Source organism: Elephas maximus, chromosome 1, assembly GCF_024166365.1.
Source record: "Elephas maximus indicus isolate mEleMax1 chromosome 1, mEleMax1 primary haplotype, whole genome shotgun sequence".
Lineage (NCBI taxonomy): Eukaryota > Metazoa > Chordata > Mammalia > Proboscidea > Elephantidae > Elephas > Elephas maximus.
The window spans coordinates 205665707-205688084 of record NC_064819.1 but is presented as its reverse complement, the minus strand read 5'-3'; the positions used below and the strand labels follow the sequence as shown (position 1 = coordinate 205688084).

Sequence of the window (22378 nt, the reverse complement as noted above, 5' to 3'; positions counted from 1 at the left end):
ATTTTTTACCACCAATGGCATGTCAGGGTTCCACTGCAGAGGATTAGCCAAGACTCCAAATTCATAAACACACATTCATATTCTTTCTTCTAAAGTGAACCCACCACTCTCCAAATATCTATCTACCAGTGTAGCCTTCAAGAGGCCACCCTGCCAGTCAGTTTCGGATTCCTAGTCCCTGGTGTTATCGGGGCCCCTTGGGAGCCTTCCCAGGGATCCCAAGCAGCTTTGGGGTTGTTGAGCCCACCGTTAGAAACACAGCAAAGTTCTCCACAACTGTCCCAAACACAGCACATTCTTATAACATGACAGAAGTCTCTATGAATCATCCTTTCCATATTTGTGAGTCAGTCAATTTTTCCTAACACCACTGGGGAAGTTTGTATTGTCATTCTTCAGAAGAGGAAACTGAGGCAAGGAAGTTTACCAACTTTACTAGGATGTGAAAGCTTCCAGGCTAAACTCAATTCCGGGAATATTATACATACTGCAGTTCCACTGCCAAAAATTAGACAATTAGAAAAATAAAGTATATTTTACTTTATATTAAGCATTATAAATAGCAACCCAAGAAGAATATCCTCTCGGAAACATCTCTAACTTGTGAACAAGAAATTTTAGAGGCAGGATAGACATTACAGAGTAGCCTATTCAACCTTTTTATTTTGGGGGCAGAAAGTCCAGAAATTTGACTTTCTAAGCCTACAGGGCCAGCAAGAGGTGAGCAGAGCCCAGAACCCAGGTTTCTTGATTCCCGGTCCAATGTTCCTCCTACCATATCACTCCTAATATTAAGATGCATTTCTCCAATAAAGCAAAACATTCATTAGTCACAGCCCTAGGACCCCATGCTGCCCAGCTTGTCTTCCTTCCTCTTCCCGTTTTTATAGCTGGGGCTCCCCATGGAAGGGACTGAAAAGTCATCAGAGTTGGCCCTGTTACCTTTGGCACCCCACAGCCAATTTACCTGGAAAGCTGTGGAGAGCATCTTCGTTTTCCAGAACGCCTCTCTGTTTGGTTGCCTGCAGCTCGCTTTTGGATTTCCAAACCAGTTTGACCATCCTGATCATCTCTGGCAAGTCCCAGGGCAGCGGCCCCTGCTGGCACCCTGACCGGCTGCCCAGCGAGGAGGGCAGCACACCTTCTGGGGCTGTCCACCTTCTGCCTAGCTCTGCCGAGTGGAAATACCGCTCTAGCACAGGCATTCTGCCCTGTTCCCCAGAAGAGGAGGTAGGGCTGCTGCTGTTGCTGCTGCTGCGGCGGCTGCTGCTAGCACAGGGGAAATTCTTTTCCAGGCAGGAGAAGACAAACCCCTGTAAAATCCTCTTCAGCTTCAGGAAGGCAAGGCTGATCTAGCCTGGCACAGCCTGCCTGCCCCTCCAGTCCCTCCACAAACACTGGAGCGCGAGTCACTTCCCAAGCTTTCTCACTGCTGAGGGACTGTTACTGTACTCCTTCCTTAGAGATAGAGTGCATTTTTTTCCTCCTCTCTCAGGCTCTGAGTTCACAGCACTTAATTAATCCCAGGCTACAGCTGGAATGACAGCAGGGGGAAAGAAAAAGCCATAGAGGTTTGAGCATTCACTTTTCCTCTTCCTCCTTCTGATTTATTTGTTCATAATTCTGTTTTGGTGCTGGTTGTTGTTGTTGTAAGGAGCCCCGGTGGCTTAGTGGTTAAGTGCTCGGCTGCTAACCGAAAAGTCGGCGGTTCGAACTCACCAACCACTCCACAAGAGAAAAGACGTGGCAGTCTGCTTCTCTAAAGATTATATATAGCCTTGGAAACCCTATGGGGCAGTTCTACTCTGTCCTGTCAGGTCACTATGAGTCAGAATCGATCAACGGCAATGGGTAACTCTGATATAATCAAATGAGAAAATATTCTTATGCCTATGAAGAATTATCTTCTGGGCTGAGAAAAAAGATTCTTCGAAGGGATGAAGTTCTGCCAGAATTGATATACTGTATTCAAATACATCAAAAACTTTCTGTGTAGGTGTGGATTCAGTACCAGGAAAGCTGACCTAAGAAAAGGTTTATGTGCAAGCTGCTCCACTCATGGGTGGAGGGTTGGGGTAGGGGTGTGGGCATGGAGAAAGGTAGGGAAATTCCCATCTCGATAGAAGAGCAAAAGGGGATACCCACACAACATCAGTGATTACTTGGCATAGATTTAACTTCCCCTTCCTATACTTGCTGAAACATTTCTTTAAAACAAAACAAAGTGTAGCAGCAACGACAAAAGCCTTCTTTCTTTTACCACTGAACAACATGACTGCTAAATCGTACTTTCCCGGCAGGTCAGGTTGTAACTTGATTTAACCGCTTTTGCACTGGGACAAACTGAGGGAAAGCGACTATCTTTCCCCATCTCATGCAGCCTTAGTTCTTTTTTGCCAGTTTTTATAAATATGCCACATTGTTGGTACTTTCTTTGTATTCCTGTAGCCTACAGTCAGTCATTCTGGAACTTCTTTGGCTTTTCTTAACCCCTTATTTATATGCTGGTAGCTGATAGGAGTCTTGCGTATACCAAAAAGATAAACTCTTCTCTTGTATTAAATAACAGTTTGGGAAAAAGTACTTCTTAATAAACATTCAAAATGAGTTAAGCAGTACAATTTCTACCAGTGGGTTCTTAGGTGCATATTTTAAAGGTTTGTTAGTCAGAAGTCTTGTGCACCAAAGATAAAATAAAATTAATGAGCTTTGGTGCATTTAGCAATTATGCCTTTAATTAAGAGTTTGGTCAGCACAACCATTTCCTTAGGTAACAGTCAGTGCACACACATTCTCCGGCATACACACACCCATGTGCACACATATACATGCATTGTTCAGGGCTCAAGAAAACCTACAAATTTCAAGTGCAGTAATATTCTGATATTGGGTCCATAGAACAGGTTGTAAATCTCCTAAGCGACAATTTTTTTTCTGAACTTTTTTCCCCCCCAATCCAGTTATATAAATATAGTTCTAGGAAAAACTTGGGAGACAACATTTTAATACTTTTGTTCCAGTACTTTTTAGTGTTGAAACAGGATATTAAAAAAATATATATACAATTAATCTTAATACTCTAATAACAATTTATTTTAAAATCTGTTGAGTTGGTTCCGACTCATAGCAACCCTCAGTGCAACAGAACGAAACACTGCCTAGTCTGGTGCCATTCTCCGAATCGTTGCTATGGGTGAGCCCACTGTTGCAGCCACTCTGTCAATCCGTCTTCTTGAGGGTCTTCTTTTTCACTGATGCTTTACTTTACCAAGCATGATGTTCTTCTCCAGGGACTGGTCCCCCCTGATGACATGTCCAAAGTACAGGAGACAAAGTCTCTCCATCCTTGCTTCTAAGGAGCTTTCTGGCTGTACTTCTTCCAAGACAGATTTGTTTGTTCTTCTGGCAGTCCAAGGTATACTCAATATTTTTTGCCAACACTACAACTCAAAGGCATCACTTCTTCTTTGGTCTTCCTTATTCATTGTCCAGCTTTCAGTCACCTGCATACGAGGTGACTGAAAAGACCATGGCTATGGTCAGGCCCACCTGAGTCCTCGAAATGACATCTTTGCTTTTAAATGCTTTAAAGAGGTCTTTTGCAGCAGATTTGCCCAATGTAATACACCGTTTGATTTCTTGACTGCGGCTTCTGTGGTGCTGGCTAAAGTGTATCAAATGGCTTGTTTAGCCATGAAGGACTTCAGGCAAAGCAGCAGGGCTTCCCTTCTGCCAGCCTCTCAGAGGAGTCCCCTATCTGGAGGTGTCAGATGAGGAATTGCTCTGGAGACGCAGGCAGCCGAGAAGCTTCCCCGGCTCCGGCCTTGCCCGCAGCCCCAAGAAGCTCTTGAGAAGCAGGGGAAGAAGAGCCAGGCCACAGTTGCTTCTCTCTGGAAGTCCTGGCTGGGGGCCACCTTGCCCTCCACTGTGGCTTGCACTGGGATGGTGTTATTCAGAAGGCTCTTGAGTTGATCCTCGGTACCACAGTCCATGCCCACTCCCTTTTTCCCACCCCTGGCCTCTGCTGTGATTTTCTTCTCAGCAAACCTATCTGGATTTTGGTCTATTAGTCAAATCCCTTTGTAACCTCAGCTGCCCTACAGCTGGAAGGGAAACAACACTGAATCACACTCCAAAGCTAATTCTGAAGAAAATGAATTGGGGAAGCATCAAGATCCTCATGCATACGTGAGAGGGGTTGTGTAATTTGGGCACATGGCTTAGGATTGTCATAAAAACCCATTTTCAAAGAAAAATAATAATAAATTTTAAGGATATTCGTGGAGACTTACATGACGTGAAAACAAAGAAAGACTGTTGAAGGTTCACTTTCCAGAGAGAAGCACTATAGACTTAATATCTGGGTCACCGACTACTGCACCCCCGCCTCCCTGAGAGGGGTTCAGTTAAGGACAATCATGGACCATGCGTCACCTTCGCTCCTGCGGCTCAGAGATGGAAGCGCTATCCTTGGAAGTTAGACCCAGTACAACAAAAGGGGGCGCCCCCTGTAGCTCATGTGAAAGGCCCTGAACATAAACAAATGTGGGGTGGTATTGTATTTGGCACTTCCACCAGCAAATTCAGTTTGTAGGAACAATTTGAACTTGAGCATTTAAGTGTATAGCTCCTGTTTTCCTGAAGGACATTACAACAACCCCATCTTTCTGGTCTCCTCACATCTCTGCATTGCAAAGTCTGTTATTTTGCTTGGTGTTTTATTTTGCTGATATACAACCTGTTGCTCCTGCTCTACATTCCTTTCAGGGCTGGTTTATCACACAACGATGTGATGTTTCTTTAGAGGGGAGAGGAGGAGACTTAGAGGAGAGGAGAAAGACTAGCACAGTGTATTTTATTTTCATTGCCCCATTTTTTTTTTTTAAAGTTGATACCAGCAAAGGCTACCGTAATTTTGTTCTTATTATTATTCCTCTAATCCCATGGTCGGAGCCCTTGTTGGCGCAATTGTTAAGAGCTATGGCAGTTTGAATCCACCAGCCTCTCCTTGGAAACCCCATTTTCCACACTGAATTAAGTGATTTTTCTTTCTTTTTTTTTTCTGGGTGGAAAAGTACACTGGAAAACCTACTCTCCTGCCTAATATGTGAAGAAGGGTCAACATCCTTTGGAGTGTAAAACAACAATAGAAGTCATAGCAGACACTGGTAAATTCACAAAAAAGTAGTGGCTTCTAGAAGGAGCCCTGTTGGCACAATGGTTAAGCACTAGGCTGCTAACTAAAAGGTTGGTGGTTCAAACCCACCAGTGGCTCCTCAAGAGACAGGAATTGGTGACCTGACAATCTGCTTCCATATAGATTTCAGCCTAGGAAACCCTATAGGGCAGTTCTACTCTGTCTTATAGGGTTGCTATGAGTTGAAATTGACTCGACAGCACACAACAATGTCTTTTGATCTAACAGCTCTTTCTTTAACAACCAGATAGTCATACAACCCAAGTAAGGAATAATCAGAGGTCAACTTATGAAAAAGATGTCCCTTTTTTCATTTCTGTCATTGTTAAGAGATGAAAGGACTTAAACAACAGTTTGGTGCTTCTACCACTTTCTACAACTATTTCTGTTCTTATCTTATTCTTCTATCGGACTGGGGGTATTAAGACTCTCTAGAAATGAGATGATTTTATTTAATAAGCACACATAGCTTGTTGTACTCTATTAGCATATTTCCTGAATAGTGTCTTAAACTCAATTCTCAGTCGCAAGCTTCCTTGACATAACAACTGAAGAGTTTCCTAAGCGTTTGACTATTTTTATTTTTGTTCAGTTATTTTGCAATAGTACTTAGCATCAGGATATCCTGACCCTTTGAACAAAGGGGTTAAGAACAAAGAAAACAAATATATGATATAATATGTCACACACACTAATGTATCAAGAATACAACTCTGTGTTGCACATTTGTTAAAGAATGACATTCCTTTTATCCAAGCATTAAAGTTTCCACTGCATTCTCTATATTGTTTTACCTATTTCCTCATTAAAATACCGTAGAGAAATTACGAAATGTTGAATTATGGAACACCACTACTTCCTAGTGGAGATGACTGAAGTGGTTAGGGTCATTTGACACCATTTCCAATTTTCCTTCCAAAGCTGAAGACTACTTCATTTGAAGATTTAAAAATTGAAAATGTTTGCCCGATTTAAACAAGTTTTCCCCAATATGGGATTATCTTCATCCCAGAGTAGAAGTGCAAAAATACCACAAGAAAGGTCATTCTCATGGTATTTCTGGCTCACATAGAAACAGGAAGTACAGGAAATCTAGCGAGAAAGCTTGGCTCAGGAGATTTTTGGCTCAACTGCAGACCTCAGAGATTGGGACAAACTGATGAGATGCGAGCACTTGCTGAAATAAAATCTCTCTACCAACCTAATTCTCTAAAAGCTGGTTTTGTTACACTTCATAGCTGTGATCTCTTTTGTCTTTTAGATAGTTAGTTACTTTAGATAGTATGCCTGTAAGCCTATGGTTTTTCCCTTACTTAATGAACACCATTCACCTTGAGGCAGTGTCTGCAGGCTGAACTTTGAATCACTGGGATGGGAAGAAGGGATGGGTGGGGAGGTTCTGTGCTGCAGGAATCATGGAGAAAAGAGGTCTCTTCATGTATGTGTCTTATAAAAGTTCTTGCAAATGTTCTACGGATAGGAAATTTTAAGATAGACTTTAAAAATAATCTCATTTATTTTTTAGGCACTGTGAGTCAACCTAACATTCCATTAAGAGGAAAAAAAGAGTAGTACTCCTCTACTGTTAAAGAAAGTAATGAGAATTAACAAAGTCAAACCAGCATGTTTCTATGGACACCTGGTTCTATCAAAAAATACTATGCCGTGTGGTTGCAGCTATAAAGGAAGGAATTAATAACTCCAATGCTAAAGTATATGGCCAAGAAGAAAGGGTCAAACACATAGTTGATTTATGACCTGGATTATTTTGAAGAATTTTTAGTGTTCTGGGGGCTATGTAAAAACCTTGTAGGATTTTGGATGCTCTAGTCACTGGACAAGTAAACATTCATTAAATATTATTTTAAAGATAAAAATATTAATAATATTAAATATTTCTAACAATTTCAGTGTTCTCTTTTAAAAAGGAAACTTAGAAACATATATTCATTGCATTTTTTTTTTTTTTAATTTTAAATCTGTCAATAGATTCTCACAAAACTTCATCCTAACAAAGGTCTTCTCAGAGATATTTTGGAAGCACATTGTACCCTCACAATCCTCATCCCTTTTGTAAGGAAAATTTCAAATGCTCGACATGCTTTATTGATGTTTTTCCTTTTTTTCCAATCAGTTCAAATATGGATATGTAAACACACACACACACACACACACACACACACACACGCAGAGCTATGGCCACCCCAGTTTCATAAATGCGTTTAAAATGAACTTCAAAATAAGCAGTGAAAGGAAAAACAGGTCTTTCAACTTTGTTTAATGTAGTCTAAGTAGAAGAAGCTCAAACAATTTACAGTGTCCTTCAGGAGAAATAGAAATGTAATAACTTTGGCCTTAACTAATCTCAAGGAACAACGCCAGCAAGTAGGGAAAAGGACTCGGTCCCACAGACCGACCATACAAGGCAGCAGATATTTCCACCATTACATGGAAAATGGGACTAGTGAGGTGGGGCAGGATGAGGAAAGATGAGATGGGGGAAGTAGAAGAGGTTGAGCTGACAGAATCATAGTTTGATTTCACAACAGGTATCTAAAACACGCCCAATCACTCTCTTATTCACTCTGCAAATATGTGTTAACAGCGAGAGCAAGAACTGGATGGAGAACCCCTTGTGCAAGCCTCTGGCAGGACATGACTCCTTGGTCCATTTTCAGGCACTGGGTACCGGCATGGCCTTCCCTGCCTAAACTCTGGTTTTCAACCCAAGTTATCTCTTCTTCCATTACTTTTCTTTGTACATTAAAAGAGAGAAACCTGGGTTTTGGCTGGCATCAGATCTCTATCCTGGCTCTTCAATGTCTTAACTAGTGCCAAATTTACAATCTCTGACAGCTGTCCCATAACAAATGAGTCCAACGATACAAGGATTGAAAACAAGATGGCAGGAATACTTGGTTTTCTCCACCTTGCTCCTTCCTCTGCCGATGAATATGACCTCCTACTCTCTTCCATTACTCAGCACCTGATGCTTCTGTGTGTGACACAGGCATCTTCTGGCTATAACCTTTCCAGAATTTCAGAATTTATTTCTGATTGTGAAAGACTGTAAGTGGTGATAGAGCATACTTTTCATAAATTCATATTTGCATGTGTCAGCTTTTAAAAAACAGTTACAACAATGAAATCTCTAAAGTAATCCGCAAAGACTACATATCTCAGGGTTATAATAACTGGTTTTCAATTTACACTCACCACTTAGCTTTACCTAAAACTAAGTACCTTATTTGTAAATGGGTGTAAGAGTGACCCTTACCTATCACACTAGGATCTTGTAAGAATAAAATAAGACTAAAGTTTGAAAGTTATTTATAAACCATAAATAACTTTGTAAAAATTTAATATTGTTATCTTTAAGCTATAAGAGATAATAATCGACAATTTACCTAAACTTAACTTTGGATATATTTTCTTGGGGTCTATTAGATAGCTGAAAAGTCAACCCTCCCTTGAAGTAAGTCCTTCTTTGGAAATTGACATTCTCCGTTAGGAGGTAGGAGTAGAGGAAATTAAAGACAGGGGTATTAGAGACAGAGTATTGGAGAGTGGCGCAGAGGGAGAGATGATGAGGGATTTAATGGTAGAAAGTCAGGATAAGGTAGTCAAAATCACTCAAGTATAAATGAGAGCAGATAGAAAAAGGACCAAGTATGTGATAATAAGAGAGGCTTCATAGGATAAATGTTCATTGTAAAGTGCATTTTTGAGGTACAACGGTCCACGAATCATGTCTAAGATTTAAGTCTGCACGATGTTTACATGAGTTATTTAATGCTCTGGTTAATACGATAGAGGTTCCCTTGATTGGGAATTTTGTTTTCAGTCCACAGGGCTAATGGGTCTCGTTGATGTGCTTGTGCTGTGCGGCTTTGCATCATACGGTTTGGAGTGAACATGTGTCTTCAGGCCTCTCTCTCACTGCCCTCATTCCCCTAGACAAACTTAAGTATACCTTAATTTGATCCCACAAACATTTTTGTAATTTTGATTGCTCCTAGCTGATCTCCATCTAATTTATGAGTGCTTTTTAAAAGAAATATAGTCTGTAAAACCAAATGTAATTCTTAAAAAGTGGCCTAAACAAAGTTTAGAATATGTTCCTACTTTTTGACAAGTGAGATGCATGAATTCTGGGAGCTCTCAAGAATTAGACCAGATTGAGAAGCCCTCAAAGAGGCTGGAGGGCAGATTATTTAGACATCCTAAAAAAACTTGTGGAAAACGCCCCAGTGAGGTTTTTTTTTTTCTTCCCTCTTACTACAGTAAAAATAAACTAGACGATATCAGTATAAACAATTTAACAAAAGGAAAGTGAGAAATGATGAGGAATAGAGTCTTCTAATATTACCTATTTTCCCCTTCCCAAAAAAACCAAACCCATTGCCGTCGAGTTGATTCTGACTCATAGTGACCCTTGGTATTCATTTATGTTTATATTTATAGAGTCAATTTGGAAAAAGGAAATATCAGTTGCTGTAAGTGTATCCAGTGTAAACTTATTACCTCTTCAAAGTACTCTTTATTTTTTGCTTTTCTCTCTTTTGCTTATTATCTTCTGGTGGGTATGAATTACATAAAATATCTATGCCAAAAAGTGTCTCTTAAATGCTATACAATGTGCATAGGAATCACCTGGATATCCAATAAAATGCAGATTGTGACTCAGCAGGTCTGGGTGGAGACCTGAGATTATGCATTTCTAACAAGCTCTCTGGGGATGACACAGGCTGTGGACCATACTCTGAGGAGTAAGGCTAAAGGACTACCATGTGGCAGATATTTTCTGCCTCTTACATGTTAGTTCTACTCTGTCCTACAGGGTCGCTATGAGTCTGAATTGACTCGACGGCACTGGGTTTTTTATTTTTTTGGGGTACATGTTAGTTATTTATGAAATAAAATGGAGCAAAAGTCTCAATTTTTACAGGTACATGTATTATGACTTTTTGAGAACAATTATACTAGCTCTGGTCAAATATTCTTGACTGGAAAATAGCAACTGGAACTGCAATGTAAGAGCAAGGGCTGTGTCCAGGGACATTCGTGACATTGAACCACTGCTTGGCTTTTAAATATGGTTTCATTCATTTCTTTTCCCTTATGAGTTGACGTTAAACATAAAGTTGCATATGAAGCGTAAGCCACTGTGATGAATAACATATGCAATGAAGTCTTAAAGCTCTTCATAACTCAATGGCTATTTTTGAAAGCTTCTTCTCACCAAGTGTCAAGCAAAATTTAGTTAAGCCAACTTTGCCGTTCCTCCTTCTTTCCAGCATTTTTTTTGTGCTCCTATAGCTCTTTTCAGATGATTGGAATACCGGCAAGGCTCTGAGTCTTTGATCTCCACCAAGACCTGCTCCTTTGTTTGATTTATTAAAGGTCTATATGAAATGGTTATTGGATGAAGCCTGGTAATCTTTCCCACTGTAATATTTCAGGCATGAATGAGTGGTGATCAGATGATTCCACAAAGAAATAAAGATGGAATAAAAGAGAGCAGACATCATGGTGTTACAGCTAGTGACCGATGGTGCTGCAGATACAGAGCCACACACTGCAATGTCACAGCCTCAGCAAAACACAAAACAAAACACCAAACACAGTGAAAACAAACTTTGCAACAGACTGCGCTCTTTATCAGGTCTCTCTTGTAATTCATTCAGCCCCAGACATAGTATTTGTGGGAAAGCGATGCCAGAAACTAGAGCTTGGGTCAGGTGCACCTTTGTCTTCAAGGTGACATCTAAACTACCACCTGAGAATTAAACTGGGTATCAATCAAGAAATATGAAGTAGGACCAAAATGTGTAGGCCTCTAAAATGACATTATTTGTTCAGAATGACTTAAGACCTATCTTAACCCAAGCTAATCAACTTATTTTAGACAGCATTACTTATAAATTTAACAGGTTATCCTTTTTTTTTTTTTAATATACCAAGTTCTTAAGCAACTAAAAATACAGAAACAGCTTAAGTGTCCAATAGAAAGGGAATGGTTTGCTGAATTATGGCACAATTAAATGCTTGCTAGAATATTATGCAACTCCTAAAATGACAATTGTTATCACTATGTGCTGGTTTGGAAAGTTTTTTTTTTTTTTTAATTGTACTGGAGGACAACGGTAATCAGGAGCATGAGGCTAGAACACTACCACATTTAGATGATTAAAAATTTGTACAGTTAACAGGAACGCTTGGAATAAATGAAAACATCTGCTGGTAATTGGAAACATGGTTTGCTGTGTTTTTCTTTCCATTGTCTTTCCTGGTTCTTTCTAAGGGTAAGTGCTTTGCTCCAGTTATGAACACCTATATTTCCTACTACCCAGGGGGGTAACTAAAAAACAAGAAAGAAAAAGCTGGAAAATATTGGATCAAAACTAATATATGTCAGATTTATTACTTCGGATATTTCAGAGGCTCTTTTCCTCTCTAATGGCAGGAGAATCAAGAGCAAAAGGGAAAAGTGAGGCCACATAATATATAGTGTAAATACAACACACTCTGCAGAGCCCTGTGCAGGAATCCCAGTGAACCTTTTTGTGTTCAATATGTAATACTGTTGGAAGAATAATAACACCATCGTTAAGGAAAGATAACCTAGCACACTAGAATGTTTGACAACATTGAAGCATGTGTCAGATCTTCATCATCAATAGATTCTCTAAGAGTTTCCTTTTGGTAACTTTCTTTTCCATCCCACATTCAAATTCTTACTAAATTTTGATCCTTCTAGTCCATAATTACTGGTGATTGGAATGCAAAAGTTGGAAACAAAGTAGAAGGATCAGTAGTTGGAAAATATGGCCTTGGTGATAGAAACAATGCCAGAGATCATATGATAGAATTTTGTAAGACCAACGACTTCTTCATTGCAAATACCTTCTTTCACCAACATAAACGGCGACTATACACATGGACCTCGCCAGATGGAACACACAGAAATCAAATGGACTACATCTGTGGAAAGAGATGACAGAAAAGCTCAATATCATCAGTCAGAACAAGGCCAGGGGCTGACTGTGGAACAGACCATCAATTGCTCCTATGCAAGTTCAAGCTGAAACTGAAGAAAATCAGAGCAAGTCCACGAGAGCCAAAATATGACCTTGAGTATATCCCACCTGAATTTAGAGACGATCTGAAGAATAGATTTGACGCATTGAACACTAGTGACCGAAGACCAGACATGTTGTGGAATGACATCAAGGACATCTTACATGAAGAAAGCCAAACGTCTTTGAAAAGATGGGAAAGAAAGAAAAGACCAAGGTGGATGTCAGAGGAGACTCTGAAACTTGCTATCGAATGTCAATCAGCTAAAGCAAAAGGAAGAATTGATAAAGTAAAAGAACTGAACAGAAGATTTCAAAGGGCGGATTGAGAAGACAAAGTGAAGCATTATAATGACATGTGCAAAGAGCTTGAGTTGGAAAACCAAAAGGGAAGAGCACGCTCGGTGTTTCTCAAGCTGAAAGAACTGAAGAGGAAATTCAAGCCTCAAGTTGCAATAGTGAAGGATTCTATGGCGAAAATATTAAATGATGCAGGAAGCATCAAAAGAAGATGAAAGGAATACGCAGAGTCATTATACCGAAAAGAATTAGTAGATGTTCAACCATTTCGAGAGGAGGTATATGATTGGGAACTGATGGTACTGAAGGAAGAAGTCCAAGCTGCTCTGAAGGCATTGGCAAAAAAAACAAGGCTCCAGGAATTGGTGGACTATCAATTGAGATGTTTCAACAAACAGATGCAGCGCTGGAGGTGCTCATTTCTCTATGCCAAGAAATATGGAAGAGAGCTTCCTGGCCAACTGACTGGAAGAGATCCATATTTATGCCTATTCCCAAGAAAAGTGATCCAACTGAATGTGGAAATTATAGAACAATATCATCAATATCACATGTAAGCAAAATTTTGCTGAAAATCATTCAAAATCGGCTGTAGCAGTATATCGACAGGGAACTGCCAGAAATTCAGACGGGTTTCAGAAGAGGGGGTGGAACCAGGGATATCATTGCTGATGTCAGATGGATCCTGGCTGAAAGCAGAGAAGACCAGAAGGATGTTTACCTGTGTTTTATTGATTATGCAAAGGCATTCGACTGTGTGGATCATAACAAATTATGGATAACATTGTGAAGAATGGGAATTCCAGAACACTTAATTGTGCTCATGAGGAACCTTTACATAGATCAAGAGGCAGTTGTTCGGACAGAACAAGGGGATACTGATTGGTTTAAAGTCAGGAAAGGTGTGCGTCAGGGTTGTATTCTTTCACCATACCTATTCAGTCTGTATGCTGAGCAAATAATCCGAGAAGCTGGACTATATGAAGAAGAATGGGGCATCAGGATTGAAGGAAGACTCATTAACAACCTGCGTTATGCAGATGACAAAACCTTGCTTGCTGAAAGTGAAAAGTACTTGAAGCACTTATTAATGAAGATCAAAGACCACAGCCTTCAGTATGGATTACACCTCAACGTAAAGAAAACAAAAACCCTCACAACTGGACCAATGAGCAACATCATGATAAATGGAGAAAAGATTGAAGTTGTCAAGGATTTCATTTTCCCTGGATCCACAATCAGCAGCCGTGGAAGCAGCAGTCAAGAAATCAAAAGACACGTTGCATTGGGGTAAATTTGCTGCAAAGGGCCTCTTTCAAGTGTTGAAGAGCAAAGATGTCACCTTGAAGGCTAAGGTGTACCTGACCCAAGCCGTGGTATTTTCAATTGCATCATATGCATGTGAAAGCTGGACAACGAATAAGGAAGACCAAAGAAGAATTGATGCCTTTGAATTGTGGTGTTGGTGAAAAATATTGAATATACCATGGGCTGCCAAAAGAACAAACAAATCTGTCTTAGAAGTACAACCAGAATGCTCCTTAAAAGCAGGGATGGCGAGACTGTGTCTTACATACTTTGGACATGTTGTCAGGAGGGATCAGTCCCTGAAGAAGGACATTATGCTTGGCAAAGTACAAGGTCAGCGGAAAAGAGGGAGACCCTCAAGGAGGTGGATTATAACAATGGCTGCAACAATGAGCTCAAGTATAACAACGATTGTTAGGATGGCACTGGACTGGGCAGTGTTTCGTTCCATTGTGCGTAGAGTCTCTATGAGTCAGAAGCGACTTGAGGGCACCTAACAACAAGTCCATAAGTCATCTGCAATGCTTCTGTACTGTTTTGTCTATAAGATATGTATACTATCAAGTTCTGCTCTGTTTTTCTTTTCTTCTAATCTGAGTTCTGGGTCCTCCTATTTTCTGTCTTCCATGACATTTTTCCTGAACCTGTTCTGTTCTAATCTAATCTATTCGACTGATGATTCTTCTTGCATTCCTTGTTTTCTGATGTATCTTTGCTTTTGACATTAACTTTCTGCTGCCTATTTAAGGGTAAGGTAAAATACACATGCTTATGATTTGCAAGGAAATCCTGGTAGTATAGCCATTAAATGCTATGGCTGTCAACCAAAAGCTTGGCAGTTCGAATCCACCAGGCACTCCTTGGAAACTCTACAGGGCAGTTCTACTCTGTCCTATAAGGTCACTATGAGTCGAAATTGACTCGATGGCAGTAGGTTTGGTTTTTTTTTTGTTTATGATTTACATACGTTTATGTATCTTGCTAGTTTGGCTGTTAACCAAATAGTCAGCAGTTCGAATCCACTAGGCATTCCTTGGAAACCCCATGGGCCAGTTCTACACTGTCCTATAGGGCCGCCATGAGTCGGAATTGACTCGACGGCAATGGGTATATATCTTGCTACTCTTATGTCTGTGTGTCTCAATTAGGGTATCACCGGTTAATCTCAGAACCACGTATAATGAAGCTCTTAATAAACACCTTTTGAATGATCCTATCATTTTCTTTTTTGCTTTCAGACTTTGAGGAGGCAGTTGATTAAGCTATGAGAGTGTAAAGTGAACTATTAAATTATGATTTCCAAGTCATCACTTACTATTAAAAAAAGTTTGGTTGTCTTTTATTTATCTTTAAAAGTTATGGTATTATGGATTAGACATACCTTATAATCATGTAATTTTCAAGCGCAGGTCAATTGGAAAAGTGATAAAAAAAAACTTTTTTTTTTTCATGTAATTTTCAAGCACAGGTCAATTGGAAAAGTGATAGCAAGTATTAATGTTAATTTGACATAAAAATAACAATTACTTACAAAAATAGCCAAGTTTCCTTTACTGGGCATTTAATGCTTTTAAAAATAGGCTCCCACTCACCTAGTCCTGTAAGCTCAATCAAATCTACCTCTAACACACAAATTTCTGTGGACATCATATTGTTACTTGAACATGCCAGATGCATTCTGATATTATATATTATAGGCAGAACAATGACCTTCTAGAGATATCCACATTCTGATCCCCGGAGCCTATGACTATGTTAGGTTACATGGCAAAGGGGAACTAATGTAGCAGATGTAATTAAGGTTGTTAATCAGTTGACTTCAAAACAGGCAGATTGTCCTGGATTATCTGGATGGGTCCAATGTAATCACAAGAGTTCTTAAATGTAGAAGACAGAGGTAGACAAGCCAGTGTCAGAGTGATGTGATGGGCGAAAGGCTCAGTTAGCCAGCTATGATTGGCTTTGAAGATGGAAAGGGACCACAGGCCAAGGGATGCAGGCAACCTCTAAAACATGGAAAGGTCAAGGAACCGGATACTCCCTTAGAGTCTCCAGAAAAGAACATAGCCCTGCTGACACCTTGATTTTAGATGGGATCCATCTTAGAATTCCCACTTCTAGAAATGTAAGATAATAGATTTGTGTTGATTTTAAGCTACTACACTTGTGGTAATTTGTTATAGCAACAATACGACACTAATACGTTAATGTGGATTAAAATGTGTCCCTCGAAAAAAGAGATACGTTGGAAGTCTTAACCCCTGTACCTGTGAATTTGATCTAGTTAGGAAATAGGATCTTTGACAATGTTATCAATTAGGTTAATGTGAGGTCATACTAGAGTAGGGTGGGTCCTGATCCCATATGAGTGGTACTCTTATAAAAGAGGGGAAGATAGACAAAGACAGAGAAAGAGAGGAAGAACGCAATATGATGCTGCAGCGGCAAGCCAAGGAATGCCTGGAGCTACCAGAAGCTGGGAGAGAAGCATGGAAAAAAGTCTGTCTCAAAACCTCGGAAGGAATCAACACAGCGGACATCCTGATCTCAGATTCCCTGCCTTCACAACTGTGAGACAATAAATTCCTGTTCTTATAAGCCAGCCAGTTTGTGGTCTTTTGTTACGTCAACCCTAGGAAACTAATATGATTATGTTATTGCCCGCATTGTCCTCCTTGCTGGGAAAGGTTTTTCCATTTGTCTATTGAAAATAAAGTCCCGTTTCTTCACTGAAGGGGACAAAATTGCCTCTTGGACTTAAATAAAGCAATACCTCTTATGTGTTTTATTTATCTGTAACTTCATTTGTATCACTATTTGCCTTTGATGCCCTGGCCTGTCTTCCCATTTAGACTGCAGTGGCCATTTTTTCATACTTTGTAACTTGAAAATCTAGTGACTTACCTTTTATCCATTTCTTAAGTCATTCAACCTGGATTTACTGAGTAGCTAATTATGCCTGTGCCTTGCTAAGTGCTGGGTATACAAAAACATCGTTCCTGCCCTTAAGATGGTTTACAAATTTAGTGGCGAGACAGGCACATATATAACTAACTATAAAGCACGGTCAATTGCAGTGCTATAATATACTTGTGGACATAATAGCTCTTAATTAGTGTTTATTATAAATAATGATGATAATCAATTTTTTCCATATCTTGACAACTAAGAATATTTTAGGCATTTCCATTTAAAACTGTTTAAAATTATGAACTATCTTATACAGTTCGCAAACATGGGTGGCTAATTGTATTTTTGCTGATTGGTTTTCATTTGATAGAATTTTTCAAAGTTTAGCTGGTAATGATTTTAAAACTTGAAGAACATCCTTAGTACTTTCTCTCAAGTGAGCTGGTGATATATTCCTAGCAAACTGGTAGTTTAGGAAAAGTTCTTATTCTAGGAGAGCAAAGAGAAGGGGAAATCATACAACGTTAGAGTTTTAAGGGACCTTAGAGATAAATTAACCATTTCAACTAGATCATTCTAATTTTGCAGACAATGAACCGTTACCCCAACAGCATAAGCTCTGGGCTCCAACCGACATGTGCTCAAGTGCTTCCTTTGAGTGCTTATGTACTGGATACAGTCCCAAGATTTTATATACAATGCCCTCCTTTAATTCTTAAAAGAACCCTCTGAGGTAGGTACTATCATGTCCCCTCAGGAAAGTAACTTGCCCAACGTTCACATGCTATCAAAGTCTGGAAGGATGATTTGAACCCAGGAAGACTGGCACCAGAGCATACCCTCTTAACACTAAGCTATGCTGTCTGTGTGGTTAGGTAGAAAGTTGTGCAAAGCAGTAGGAAGTCTGCTTGATTTACAGATTGTAACTGTATCAGGCTTATATTATAAACATTTAAGTGAAAAGAAGTCAGAAAGGAAGAAAGAACAGTTATGACACCCCAGCATTTCTTCATATAGCCATTCTTGACGGCAGGATCATGCTTTGTGTTCCTCAAGCCAAAGTCACATCTTTACTGCTACTGTGGCTGTTACCTCCAAGGTGGGCTTTAAATCTTTGTCACAGCCTTCACCAAGAAAGTGCTGAAGAAAGCCTTCATCCCTCAACATCAGCAGAGAGAAACAACATGGTGCGAATGTGCGTATAGTTCATACGAAATTTTGTTAATTAGATGAGCATCTGGTGTCCCTTCAGTAACAGGATAGTTTCTTCAAATCAGACCCTAAACACTTACAATAACTATCGATTCCTTACTAAACATGACTTGACTGTCCCATACCATCGCTCATAATTGCTGGAGCTCTTGGGTAGTGAGGAAAGATTATGAGAGTATTTTTTATGTTACTTAAACATAATTACAGCAGCAACTCCACTGCCGCTGACCTGGATTCTTGGATCTGAAGAACCAGGGAATGATGACGTGGAATTGGTGAATGAGTTCCACTAGATATAGAACGGTTGGAGGTTTCAGTCCACCCAGGGCACCTTGGAAGAGAGACTTGGCAAGCTACTTCTGAAAAATCAGCTGTTGAAGTATCAGGGGAGCACAGTTCTACTCTGACACACATGGGATAGCTATGAGTCGGTGTCAACTTGAGAGTAAATGGCTTACTGGTTTTTGTACAGATATTTTCCTCAGCGAGCCATTTAGCAAGACTGCTTACATCACAGTGCCAGCCACATCTGTGCATTCTAAACAGCTAGACCAGGAGTGGGAAAAAAGAAAAAAAAAAAAAAAAAGAGAGAGAGAGAGAAGGAGAACAAGCCTTAAGTGCTTCCAAGTGTTAAGGAAATGACTTGGGTCGCCTTTTGCATGAACAACAGCGTTTGTGGGAAATTCAGATCTGGCCTCCAGCTGATTTCTGTCACGTGGTGGGGAAATCCAGAGGTGAAGCTGAAGACGACCACATTTCCAGTGGACCAGGCATCTTCTGGTTTCTGCATCAGGGATTTTCTTTGGCTTTACCTCCACATGGTAAATTTGGTTCTTGAGTGGTTTATATTTACAGTGCCTTTACCAAGGAAGTGTAAACCTATAAACTCCACATCATCATCTTTATATAGCACCTTCTTTTTTAAAAATGTGAAGTGATAGAAGAGAATGGCTCTTAAGTAACGTCTCTGTTGTTGTTGTGTGCCATCCAGAGTTGTTTCCAGCTCATAACTACCCTATATGACAGAGTAGAACTGCCCCCTAGGGTTTCCTAGTCTGTAATCTTTACAAGAGCAGATCACCAGGTCTCTCTCCCCTGCAGAGCTGTCGGTGGGTTCTAACTGCTGACCTTTTGGTTAGCATTCGAACGCTTAACCATTGGACCACCAGGGCTCCTTGTAATGTCCCTAAGGGAAGGAAAATGATCCACCCTGGATAAAATCATTCTGAAATTCAGAACCCTCAACTAGTTTTCGTATTCTCTTCCTGTATCCAACATTAATTTTATTAATAAATTCATTCATTTATTTGAAATAACATAAAGGCTCTAAATACATAATTTTATAACCAATGTTACCCCCACCTTTTTTTTTTTTTTTTTTCCTTAGCCCTTGTTTCTATAGCCGTCTTACACGGACGTTTTGTACATTCTGGGTGTCATTTTTATGACGTTGGATGATAAGTGTGCAGGTATCAGTTTCTTTATCTTCCTTAGAGCAGCTCCCAAAGTGGTCTAGACGACAATGTCTGCTGAATTAGCACTATTGTTTCTGTGGTAAAAATATGGAGAGAGTTCTGTGTGGGATAGCCACAGCATTTTTGGGAAACCTCAGAAGGGATACTTGGTGTTGCAAAATCAAGTACTCTTTGACCTAAACCATATTCTGGTTTTCTTGAAATTATTTAAGGGTTAGAACTTTTCTCCCATTAGCATGGTTGGTAAAGTCACGTTTTCCCCCAAGAGAACAAACGTGCAAATAAGAGATTGGTTATAGAAATCTACTTGAGGTTTCATTTGGGATTTACCCAGTCAGTGCATCTTTCTTAGCTCTAACTTATTGGTCAAAAGTGCTGTTTGCATCTATTTTCTTCAAGGTGGCATTTCTTGAGGACTTTTTCTCTAGTCCCTTTGGAGACAGAATTAGGAGAAACAAACAAACTGCCTTGATTCTATGGGAGAATATCTACCTTTATGGAAACCCTGGTGGCTGTAGTGGTTAAGGGCTACGGCTGCTAACCAAGAGGTCGGCAGTTAGAATCCGCCAGGTGCTCCTTGGAAACTGTATGGGGCAGTTCTACTCTGTACTATTGGGTTACTATGAGTCAGGATCGCTCGAGGGCAGTGAGTTTGGTTTTAAGAGCGTCCTGGTGGCCCAGTGATTAAGAGCTCAGCTGCTAACCAAAAGGTTGGCAGTTCAAATCCACCAGCCGTTCCTCCGAAACTCTATAGGACAGTTCTACTCTGTCCTGTAGAGTCGCTATGAGTTGGAATCGACTCTACAGCAATAGGTTAGAAACACTGGTGGCATAGTGGTTAAAAACTACAGCTGCTAACCAAAAGGTCAGCAGTTTGAATCCACTAGGCGGTCCTTGGAAACACTATGAGGCAGTTCAACTCTGTTCTATAGGGTCGCTATGAGTTGGAATGGACTCAACGGCAACAGGTTTCATTTTGTTTTTTTATACCCCTATAGAACCAAGGCCTTGGATAAAATGAGACCAATCTCTTGGGAAAGTTGAGAGGATTAAATAAGACTATACATGAAAAGTATATAGAACAATGCGAGGCACAAGGTAGGCATTCAGTAGAAGCGAGCTCTTATTATCTCCTCCAAATGGCCTGCTCTCTTCTCCATGGAGCTGCTATCAATAACAACTTTAGCCCGGGGCCTCATCAGTAGAACCAGCAACCATGAGACAAAGGCAGACAGATACATGGAGGGAAAAACATAGGAGAAGTAAAAGTAAGAACAAATAAAGGGTATGTGTTTGGTTTGGAGTGGTTATGGAAATGGAAGAAAAAGAAAAACAAAAAAAGATAAAAGGAAGCAAGAAAGAAAAGAAAAAAAAAGTACAGATGATCACTAGCCATGACCTTAAATGTTACTCAGAGACTCTAGAGGCCGTGGGCTGTTGAGCCCTTTACCTCAATATTGGTACAACAATAATACCATCACTTACCTAAAAACAACAACAACAAAATAAAAACCTGTTGACATTGAGTCAATTCTGACTCATAGTGACCCTATAGGATAGAGTAGAACTGCCCCATACCATTTCCAAGGAGCACCTGGTGGATTTGAACTGCCAACCCTTTGGCTAGCAGCCGTAGATCTTAACCAGTATGCCCTCCAGGGCTTCTCTTCCCTAGTTTCTATCTTTTCCTCATGTTCTAACTTTCAACATGTGTTTCAGATTGTCCGGAAGTTTCTCTAGACCTAATTCTATAAAACAAGTATAATTATTTTTCTAGTGTGATCTAAATAAATATTCATAGACATTGAATATTAAAGTAATTTCACCCTAAGTTTTTAGAAATCCGTACAATATCATTATTCCTAGTGGAGGATTTTAAATTGTCATTCATTCTGAGCTCTCCATCAAAAGATGCATTTACTAAAATATCAAAGGGTTTCTTGGTGAGGCATTGCCCTCTGTACCTCAATTCCTTAAGGACATTTGCAGGGAGCTTGTTCCTTGTTGGTAAATAAAGCACTTTGGGAAACCTCTTTACCTCTCTCAGGCCTTAAGAACACCATTTAGGGCTTTAAAGTAGTAATTTTCTAAATGAGATCCTCGTGGCTTGAAAAAAGTAAAATCAAGGAACCAAACCAGTTGCTGTCAAGTCAATTCTGACTCATAGTGACCCTACAGGACAGAGTAGAACTGCTCCATTGGGTTTCCAAGGAGCGGCTGGTGGATTTGAACTGTGGACCTTTTGATTAGCAGCCAAGCTCTTAACCCCTGCGCCACCAGGACTCTGAAAAAAGTAAAGTGACCCCCCACCACCAAAAAAAAAAAAAAAAAAAAAATTCTTCTATTTTTGTCGTAGGATGGCTCCTATAATGAGAGAATTCAGAAGTTTCTTATGAGGGTGATAGCTGGTTTTTGCACTGGAAGCCAACTGTATCGAAAAAAAAGTGAGCAAGTGGCCTTCTTCCTCACCATCAGGGAATCAGGATGGTGAAGGAAAGATGCTGTGTTCCAGGGGCACAGAGGACCGTTCTATGGAGCCGCTCTGAACAATTGTTTGTTCCTCAGTCCCTCTACTGAAGCGTGGAAGAAGGGTGCTGGGTGAGGAGAGTAATGGTGTGGGACTTTAGGAAGCTCAGATTTGGTGGCCTCTGCCCCACTACAAGTGTTTAGACAGAACAGGCATAAGCACTGACTTTTCTTTAGAGTTCTGCCCAGTTCATAGAGGGAAGATTCAGTGTGGGAGTAGCAGAATACCTCTGAGCTCACCCAGACCTGGCAACCTGGCTCATCCCGGGATCTTCAGCACTGAGAACAACCTGGACCACACGTGATATTATTACCGTAACTACTGATCACAGCAAGTTATTCACCAGGGGCAGCAGATGCCTGTTCAATGG

The 22378-nt window shown here is 40.1% G+C and overlaps 1 protein-coding gene across 3 annotated transcripts in view; it reads right to left on the bottom strand.

The window, feature by feature from the left end:
* PDE7B (phosphodiesterase 7B) overlaps positions 1–22378 on the bottom strand; it is a 377838-nt gene that overhangs the window by 175580 nt on the left and 179880 nt on the right. The window contains exon 1 of one of the 3 annotated variants that reach the window (XM_049901719.1): positions 968–1919. The exons of the other annotated variants lie outside the window; for them this stretch is intronic. Within the exon in view, the coding sequence (XP_049757676.1) occupies positions 968–1205 (238 nt within the window). The 5' untranslated portion in view covers positions 1206–1919. Of the gene's footprint in view, positions 1–967; positions 1920–22378 lie in introns of those variants that run through there. 3 annotated transcript variants of the gene reach the window in all.